This window comes from Lipotes vexillifer, unplaced genomic scaffold, assembly GCF_000442215.2.
Source record: "Lipotes vexillifer unplaced genomic scaffold, Lipotes_vexillifer_v1.1 scaffold629, whole genome shotgun sequence".
In the NCBI taxonomy this organism is placed as follows: Eukaryota; Metazoa; Chordata; class Mammalia; order Artiodactyla; family Lipotidae; genus Lipotes; species Lipotes vexillifer.
This window is the reverse complement of record NW_006774188.1, coordinates 2731855-2741635: the sequence shown is the minus strand read 5'-3', so window position 1 is coordinate 2741635 and position 9781 is coordinate 2731855. Positions and strand designations below refer to the sequence as shown.

Sequence of the window (9781 nt, the reverse complement as noted above, 5' to 3'; positions counted from 1 at the left end):
GGTTATAAAGCAGAAACTAACACACCGTTGTAAAGCAATTATACCCCAATAAAGATGTTAAAAAAAAGAAAAAAAGAGGGAGGGGATATGGGGATATGTGTATACGTATGGCTGATTCACTTTGTTATACAGCAGAAGCTAAAGCACCATTGTAGAGCAATTATACTCCAATAAAGATGTTGAAAAAAACAAAAAAGAGTGGCGAGGTGATTAAGAACACAATTGTGAGGTCAGAGTTTGGTTCCAATCCTGCCTTTACCACTAATTGCCTGTGTGATCCTGGGAAAGCTACTTAACTTCTCTTTGCCTTAGTTTCCTCACCTGTAAAACGGGGATGGCAATCCCTGATGTCAGAGAATTTTTGTAAGGATTATGAGATAAGCTATAAAACCCATAACACAGAGCCTGGCACAAAGAGCTTTATTAAATCTTAGCTGAAAAAGCTGCCTGGCACAAAGAGCTTTATTAAATCTTAGCTGAAAAAGCTATCTCCTGTGGGGGGGATGAGATTAGGGTCATGGCTTGGGGAATAGAAAAAGCTCCAGAAAGTAGGAAGGAGCTCATGTCAGGAAGAGGAAGCAGAGTGGTGCAGAGAGGGGAGACAGCCACACTAAGCTGGAGTGTTTCAACAAAAAGTGAAAATGCCACCCACCATGGGAGCCACATGGCCCCCAGAGTCTGGCTACAACCTAAATTCTGGCAAAGCTAGGTGTGGCTGTTGGTGAGCCAGCTCCTCATGGGTTAATGTCAGGTGCCAGCTTGCCTGCCCGCCCAGTGCCACATGCTTCAAGTGGAAACAGGACTCTTCTGGGTGCCAAATGTTATCACCGTGATCAACCGCAGCCCAGAGGCCCGGCAGCCAGCGTGACCTGAGCCTTTTCATCAGCAATGAGACGCCACCACAGGAACAACTTAATACATCTGAAACCCAAGGCAGATACCCAATCCCTGGAGCCATGTTGGCTCCGGTTACCAAGCTCAAGTCCCAGGAAGGACCCCAGCCCCTCCCCCTGCAGGAAACCAGCACGTTCGGGACAGGACGTGTGGAGCTCACATGGGATGTGGCAGGAGGTCACCCCGAGCATCCCCAAAACAAACTGTCGGGAAAGGCAGATCCTGCAGGGAGGTGGCTGCCTGACTTTGCCACCCCAAACAAGGCACCAGCATAATCCCTTGCCCTCAGCAAGAGAGGAGACCATTTCCCCGCCAGCTGAGGGGAAGAACAGGGAGAGGAAGAAGATAGGAGCGCTAAGAGACAAAGCTCAAGAGAAGACTCCAGGCCCAAGTGCGCCTCACACCAGTCAGGTGAGGGGCGGGGGAGAGGGTCTTTGCCCCAAGCCTGCCCTTCCTCCCTTCGGTCTGGGAACTCTCAGCCTCACTGTTTGTGGGGCTGCATGCCACTGACTTCCTCTTACCCAGCTCCGGAATGACTGTCCCTCATGCTGGCCTCGTTCAGGGGAAAAGGTGCCTCCAGGCTCTCTGAGCACATGCATGAGGCAGCATTCGCACCATCTTGCTCTGGGAGCAATGGGAAGCAGGGCCTTTGGCAGACAGAATCCTGATCCTCTAACTCCAAGGCCGTGATTTAACCTGAGGTCAAGGGCCCTGATTCAGATGTCCACCCACAAGAAAGACTGGCGATCTCAGAATGATATTCTCTCTCTCCTTTCTTTTGTAAGACACAAACAGATGCAGTGCACGTAGTGATACAGGGAACAACTCTCTAGGCTACTACCTTCGCATCAGATCTTGAAGGGAGAGTCTTTGGAGACTCTGGACCCAGGAACCCAGGGGCTGTTATCATGCAGAGGGGTTTCCCAGTCAAACGTGGACTCCCGTGATGCTGAGAGGAATGCATGCCCCAGTGCCTGAGCCCTAGGATCTCCTACTTCAGCAGCCTGGCTGAGCTGATGGGCATCGTCTGACACCAGCAGTGAGCCTGAGCAACAGGCAATACTGACCTTAGTGTAAGACACTGACCTGTCACCTCTGCATTCACCAAAGAGGACCCGACTCGCGCAGGGATCACGGGAGCCACTTCCTTGCTCCCTGCTATGTCTGAGCTTCGCCTATAGCGTGTATCTGAGCAGAAAAGCTAAAAGCTACAGGAAACTGTTCACCCCTTACAAAATGCTCCCCTTCTTCTCCCCTTTTCTCACAGTTCCAAACTGTACACGAGTACACAGTGAGTTTCTCATTGTCTGTGAGTCCCAAGAAACCAATACTACTTGCAGCTTCCCTCAGGGAAGAGCAAAAGTTCTCTAGGAAATGTACACATGCATTCATCCATTCATTCATAACAAACTATTATTGAATGCCTACCATGTGCCAGGAACTGAGCCAGGTACTTGAAGACACAGCTGCAAATAATACAGAAGGATCCTTGTCATCAGAGAGCTGCTATTCTAGTGCGGAAGACAGATAATAAATAAGTAAACTAGTCATTTCAGAGAGTGATAAGTGTTGAGGCAAAAGCAGAATAATGGAGTAGAGGATGAGGACACCCGGGCACAAGCTGCTTTAAAATGGCTGGTCAGAGAAGGTCTTTTGAAGGAGGTGACATCTGAGCTAAGGACTAAATGACAAGAAGGTACCAGCAGGGGGAAGATCTGAAGGATCAGGGCCCCAGGCAGGAACACATTTCAGTCAAAATTGCAGTTCCTCAGAAGAGAAAAAAAAGAGGGGCCACATTATTCTTTCCTCTGTGATAAAAGAGGGAAAGCTCAGCAAGGCCCTGCCCTTCTCTGGGCTCTCTTGGGGACCCACCGTCATCACGCACGTGTGCATACACATTCATGTACATAGAAACACACATTCATGGACATAGAAACTTGTCTGGAGGCTCTAACTGAAGAAGGTACCAAGAAACTTCTCAAACACTTGCAAGGCCAACTTGGAGACTCCTCGCCCCCCACTTTATGATGAGATCTCTACACAGACTGGCTCACGTATGTAAAGCACACCATCCCTGTGCAGAGTAGGTGTTCGGGAAACATCGGTCCCCTTGCCCTTCCCACGGCTGCACGCACAGACCTCCACAGGGCCTCCGCGCTGTGTGCCACGCACTCCAGCTAACCCCGTCCTGCTCCCCTCCAGCAGACCCTTGACCTGGGCCTTGCTCCCTCAGCCGGCTGCTGAGTGGTCCGTGGGTACTGCTGAGGCAGCCAAGACCCGCCAGGCTTCTGCCCACTCACTCCTCCGCCCTCTGCAGAGCCTCTTCTGGGCTGGGCCATGTTGACAGGCGGCAGAAGGTTCCAGGAGGAAGAGACTGGAGCCTGGAGCCTCAGGAGCAAACATCTTGGAGGGAACAGGCCTTCTCGATGCATCTGCCCTCACTCGGAGCCCAAAGAGCAAACTCCCAGCAAGGCTCTAGCTGAACTTAAGCTGGTGCGACCACGGCCAGGCAGAAGAGCAGCAGCCCCGAGTCCTGAGGTGTTTTCCACACACCCCGCCCCCAGCCCCGTCCCCTGGGGCAACCTGCTTAGTCTTCAAGGCCTCACTGAAATGTCACTTCCTCGGTGAAGCCTTCACCAACCGATACAGGAGGAATTTATCACTCCTGTGTGATTCCAAAGCATTCTGACATGGTTTCTGCATAAATTCTGCTTGTCTGTTTGGATGCCTGACTCCTCAACAGCTCTGTGAGCTCCCAGAGGGCACAACAGCATCTCGCTCATTTCGTAGTCTCATTGCCTGGCAGAAGGCAGATACTCAGTGTATATTATTCAACAAAACTGAATCAGTGAAAGAAAAAAAAATGAATGAGCAGGTGTGTGAGGGAATAAATGAGTGAATGAATGAAGTCAGTACACTCCAGTAGAAAAGATCAGTGGAGAGAAAATTTTAATCAGAGAAGAGGGATCAGAGAATGACCCATGTTTTGAAGCCAACTGTCGCTCTCTCTTTGGATCATGGGGCCCCAGTCACAGAGTTCCCCGTAAATATGCTATCAAAATAGTAACAGGGGGCTTCCCTGGTGGCGCAGTGGTTGAGAGTCCGCCTGCCGAGGCAGGGGACGCGGGTTCGTGCCCCGGTCCGGGGGGATCCCACATGCCGCGGAGCGGCTGGGCCCGTGGGCCACGGCCGCTGAGCCTGCGCGTCCGGAGCCCGTGCTCCGCCACGGGAGAGGCCACAGCAGTGAGAGGCCCGCGTACCGAAAAAAGAAAAAGTAACATGAAGGCAACACTCAGATCTCATCCTCAAAGGTGCCCTGGCCAGACTCCTCAACCAGGGCCCTGGACTGTCCCCCAGACGGTCATGTCAAGGAAGCAGACTCAGCCAACAGTAGTGGTACAACTGTCCCTGCAGCCCAGAGCCCTCAGATGGGGTGAGGGAGGCACACGTCCTCTCGCCTTTGGCTCCCAGGAGAGAGGTTCTGCTTGGCAGCCGTGGATGGGCCTTCTGGGGTGAGCAGGGCGTATGCCCGGTGCAGTCTGGGGAAAGTGGAGGAGAGGGGATGGTTCAGGTCAGGGTCAGCCGCATGCAAGACGTGAGCACCCCTTCCCCGGGGCCTCGGTTTTCCTAGTTATAGAACAGGGCCAACGATTAGTTCTTTCCTCCTCAGTGGGAGGGATTAAATGTCCAGGAAACTCTGTGGTCCCCTTGACAAAGCACATTGCCCAGGGCAGAACAGCCAAGGAGAGGTCAGAGGCCTGTGCAGAAAACTGGCACTTTTACAGGGAAACAGGCGCAAATATTAGATTACAGACAAAGGCACTCTGAGAAGAGGTGGCAATCAGGGTAGAACAGTAATAGCCAAATATCGACTTTCATGTTATAAGGCTCATCACCAAGCCGTCTGGGAAGCAGGGAGCAGAAGAGGAGGAGGAAGCAGCAGGAACCAGGGTGCTCGAAGCTGTGGGTGAATCTGCTGAGTTGTGCAGGTGGCACAGGTGCACAGAGCAGCTGAAATGAGGGCTTCTGAGCCATTCTCAGGGATCACGTCCTTGGGGCGGGGCTGTGCGCAGCAGCGCGAGAGGCAGAGTGACACCTGGCTGAGGTCGGAGCCTTGAGGCAGAGCCGTCCTCTCGGGTCACGTCTCTCCCCACTCCTCCGCCTCTGCACATCCTCGCCAACTCACTCTTCCTTCTCAGCCCCGGCACTGTCAGGGCAAGGGGGGAAATAGCACCGAAGCGGAAATGAAACCCAGAATCTACCCATGTGCTCCCCAGGAAGGGCAGCTGGCACCCCGGTTCCCATGTTGTTCACTGCTGTCCTCCCAGCTCCTTGCCTGGCTCAGAACGGCGGGTGCTCTGCAGAGAGTGCCCGAATGATCAAATGCACGACTGATGGACAGGATGACCTCAAAGCACATATCGACAGTTTGTTCATCTCCAACTTTCTTATGAGCTAGGGATAATCATAATACAATGAGAGCAGCTGCCTTTTTTTTTCTTTTTTTTTTTTTGAGAGCTCTGCCAAGTGCTTTGTATCTATTAGCCTCTGTAATCTTCACAAAGACCATTAAGGAAGATTCTGTTACTATCTTCCATTTACAGATGTGGAAATTAAGGGCAGAGACGTTAAGTGTCTGTAAGGCCACAGCAAATCTTAGGCATGTGGTCTGCGCTCCTTCTATTCTACTCAGCTTCTCACCTCCCCTTCCTTTCTGCAGGCCTCCCAACACGGTGGGGAACACAGACCCACCTGACCCTCCCGCGGTGTACACAGCATGTATACACAGTGCCTTACGGTCTGGGGGCCCACAGACCTTAGGACCACGGTGCCCAAGCATTGGTCCCCATGTTTGTTAGGCCACTTGATTGCAGGCTATTGATCTCTCCCCCCTGGTCCTTCCCCAGCCCACTCCCCCATCTTCAGTTACTCACAAGCCCTTTCCCCAGGCAAGGAGAGCCAGTTCAAAGAGAACTTTCTGAGAAAGATGCTACTGCAGCAGCAAACCCAGCCTGAGGAACCAAGCCTGAAGCCACAGCCGTTCAACCAGTCAAGCTGGAAAATTATAGGCCGAAGCCTCCTAGAAGCCCGGAAGGTGGCCAGAACAGGGACAGAGATGACAGGGTCTCAGGGAAGACCAAGGATTGGGGGGAGAAAGCCAACTCACGGGCAGTCCCTGCAGCTTGCAAGAGTGGCTGACACGTGGCTGCCACACAGAAAGGAAATCAAAACTCCCCTGCTCGTAGATGTCTACTAGCATGGGACATCATCTCCCCGCTGGGCAGGCAGCACCAGCCACACGAGGCCCTCTCAGGTTTGAACTACTCGCTGCTTCCGGAGGGAAACAAGAACAGGGGATTGCATGGAGTTTGGTGTTGGTGCCACAGGAGGGGGAGGGGTGGAAGAGAGAGAAGGGACGAGCTGAGAGGGTCCTACGTGCCCACATACTACCACTGGTGTCCCCTGACTGGTCTCCCTGCCCCAAGGCCTAAGCCCCTCTCCTAGCCGACATCCTAAGTGCCACCTTCGTCCTGTGGTCCCCCTGCTCAAGAAACCCTTGACGCCATTGCGAAGGCTGGAGTTCCGGCTCCTCAGCCAGGCCTTCAATGCCCTCTGCCCTCATTTGTTCATTAGTTTAACATTTATGGAGAGCGTGCCTGGCCCTGTTCTGGGACTACGAAAACAAAGAGGAATGAGGTTTGGTCTGACCCTCAAGGCACGTGAAGTATAGCTTGGGAGACAGAGAGATAAACAGAGGAATGTTCTCCCCTAAAAGTCCCTTCTGTTCCAGCCAGACTGCCCAGAGTTCCATGAACACCCACTGAATTCCCACCTCTGTCGTCTCTGCTCCCGTCACTCCATCTGCTCCTTCCCCTACAGGAACTGAGATGCAGCCCACACTGCAAGCCCTCTCTCCAGCCTTCCCTCCTCCCTGAGCCTCCCTGCCGCTTCCGTCCACACGGCCTCTCTCCTTCTGCGACCTCCTCCATCTAGTGCTTTGTGTAGCATTAGCACTCATGCACGGGCCCCTCACCATTCACGGGCTGCCTCAGACAAGTCTTGCGTGGTTATTTAGCTGCTGATACCGAATGTAATACCTTCATTGCTAGGAGCAATAAGGATCATCATCCATCCCCTACATTTGAAGAGTGCTTCACAAAGTGCTCGCAAAGAGATTCTCTAATTGTGGCCAAGGCTCTTTTTCGCCTGTGTTGCTTCCCCAACTAGATCACAGGCTTCTGTGGGCAGGAAAAGGTGGACTGCAATCTGTCTCTAACATGCCTGGCACGGTACTTTGTAGTGAATGCTTAATTAATTGGCTAAACAGGTGAAGAAACAGCAGAAAACATCAGTGCTGACTGCTCGCCTCTGCATGGGCCCCTTCAGGGTCAGCACAGCTGCATGGGAAATAAATGCCGGTGACACGGACCCAGCTCAGGGCCACCTGCCCACCTGCTGACCAGAAAGAAGAGGGGCGGCCAGTGCCTCTACCTACCTGGGAGGTCTCCTCACTGCCCCCTGCAGGCCCATTTCTGGAATGTCACATGCTCTTACAGTAAGTGGCCTAAACAGTGAATCACAAATTGACATGATCCAAGAATCTGAACTCTGTCTTGGTAGTCATTGGTGAATTGCCCCATTTTCCCTATTCCACAGAAGCAGCTCTGGGAAAGGTGCAGAGATCAATGTCCATGATCAGGTCACAGTGCCAAGCCCAGATACAGGACACACGTTTTTTGTTTCTTTGTTTTTGGAATGGATAAATTAATGAATAGGACTTGGTAGTACCCATTTTCTTGGCTCCTTGATTTGTCTCCTGGCTGCCCCTTCCATCTCCCTGGGGAACTTCTTGTATCCCAGAAGGGAAAGCTTTTCTTGACCGTCCAACTCTTCTCTTAAGTCTTAGTTGCAGCCAAAAATCACGCCTAAGACAAGGCAGAGTCACAACTGCTGTGGAAAGCTTCAAACCAGAAAGCATTTAAGAAACCCAGTGGGGCAGATTTTAAAAGGCTGTTGTGAAGAAAGGCAGGTTTCTTTCTCTTCCATGGAATCTAAACTCCTAAAAAGTCCTCTCTATCCTGGGGAAAGGTGGACCCAGCCATCAGTGCAGAGAAAGTGCTTACCTGCTGCCCTTTGTCCTCAAGCCTGCAACCTGTCCTCATATCCCATCTGGTTCCTCAGCCATTCCCAGGCGCTCCCCCAACATCTCCTCTTCCCTGAGCCTTCCCCAGAGGCCCGCAGCCCTCCCTTGGTCTCCAGACCTGTCCCATCCCTGAGATGTGTCTCATTCAAACAGCGGCCCAGTCCAAGCTCCAGGGCCTCCTAGGAGCTAGCTTTACAGCTCAGCTCCCCTGAGGAAAATGAATGCATCTATCTGTCCCCTGACCCTCAGCCCCTTGAAGATAGTGATGCAAAGAGAGAATGAGACCCTAGGAGCTCAGTGATGATGGCAACAGTAATAGCAGCAGTCTTTTACAAACATTACCTCATTTAATCCTTACAACAGCTGGGCAGGTAGGAACTGTTATCATTCCCATTCTACAGATGAGAAACTAAAGCTCAGAAGCTAAGTGCTATTCAAGGTCACGCTGCCCCAAAGTGAGGTTTCCAGGTCTGTCTGACAACAAAGCCTGCCTCTGAACCATGAGGCTCTCATCCTCCTGGCTCTACCTGCTCCCTCTTTTCTCTTGGCAAGGAGTCTGTGTGGGGAGGGAGGGCGGAAGTCTCAAGTGGAAGCCTAGTCTGGGGCCCTTCCTGACAGGAGAGGGAACCTGGGCAGTGCTGAAGCCACTCCAGGGCATCACTCAGGGAACCCGTTAGATGTGAGTGGAATGCCCTCCACTCAGACCTCTCAGAGGAGGAGGCCACTCAGGGTCCAAGAGGGGATTCTCAGAGGGGAGGCCACCCACTCCTATGGACCAGTGAGCCCGTAACAGTCCTGTCCGGGATGCCACAAGGCCTCATCCCTCTAAGCACAGGCTCCAGCATTGCCAGAGCAAAGAGATCTATTCTAAGGTGAGTCCTGCCTGCCTGCTGACCCCCTTGCCTGGCAAGTAATCCTCCTGGTCCTTATCCGCCTTCAAAACAAATGCTTCAGCTGGCTGCTTTTCGGAAGCTGGCTAGTAAATGCCCCCTTCACCGGCACATGGGCTCTCACCTTGTCCATGCCCTCCTCGCAGGTGTCCCACCTTGTGGCTTTCCTCCACAACTGTGCCCTGTCAAGTCAATCCCTTCCTCCTCTCTTCCCCCTCCTGGCTCCACACTGGGTCGCCCCTGGACTGAGGGTACCCAGTGACTCAGAACTCGGCTCCCCCCACAGTGAACCCCTGTCCCCAAGCACAAGCTTTCCCCCCCCTGCACCTGAGGGTGGGGGGATGTCATATCGGTGGCTTTGATTCTCACTGCCCCATCTTGGGGTACCCAGGCCTACGCCACCCTGTTATCTCGGCTTCTACGGGGAGGCTCCCCAGCGTGAGGCCCGAGCGCCTTCCATAGTCACGGACAGCAGCAGGGAGCCTGTCACCTCCAGGAACCCAGGCTTAAATCCCCAGCCGGTGGCCCCTCACCCCGGGACTCATCCCCTCGTTCTCGCCTCCCACGATACCGCCTCTAGCCGGAGGGGCGGACCCTTGTTCCCAGGCTGGGGAAGGGGCAGGGGCCGCCCCGACAGGGGGCGGCGGCGGGGAGGGTGGGGCGCCCCCGGCCACCGCCCCTTACCGATGGTGGAGATGTGCGAGGAGTGGAACTCGTTGTCGGTGAAGCGACACAGCAGGCAGGTCTTGCCTACCCCGGAGTCCCCGATCAGCAGCAACCGGAACAGCACATCGTACTGCTTCGCCATGGCTGGGCCGGCGGGCCGGCGGGCGGGCGGGCGGCGGGCTCAGCC

The 9781-nt window shown here is 53.6% G+C and overlaps 1 protein-coding gene across 1 annotated transcript in view; it reads right to left on the bottom strand.

Moving 5' to 3' along the window:
- The window catches only part of RAB15 (RAB15, member RAS oncogene family), a 21486-nt gene extending 11711 nt beyond the window's left edge, over positions 1–9775 (bottom strand). The window contains exon 1 of the mRNA XM_007449028.1: positions 9613–9775. Within this exon, the coding sequence (XP_007449090.1) occupies positions 9613–9736 (124 nt within the window). The 5' untranslated portion in view covers positions 9737–9775. The remainder of the gene's footprint in view (positions 1–9612) is intronic.
- Positions 9776–9781: the final 6 nt, after the last annotated feature.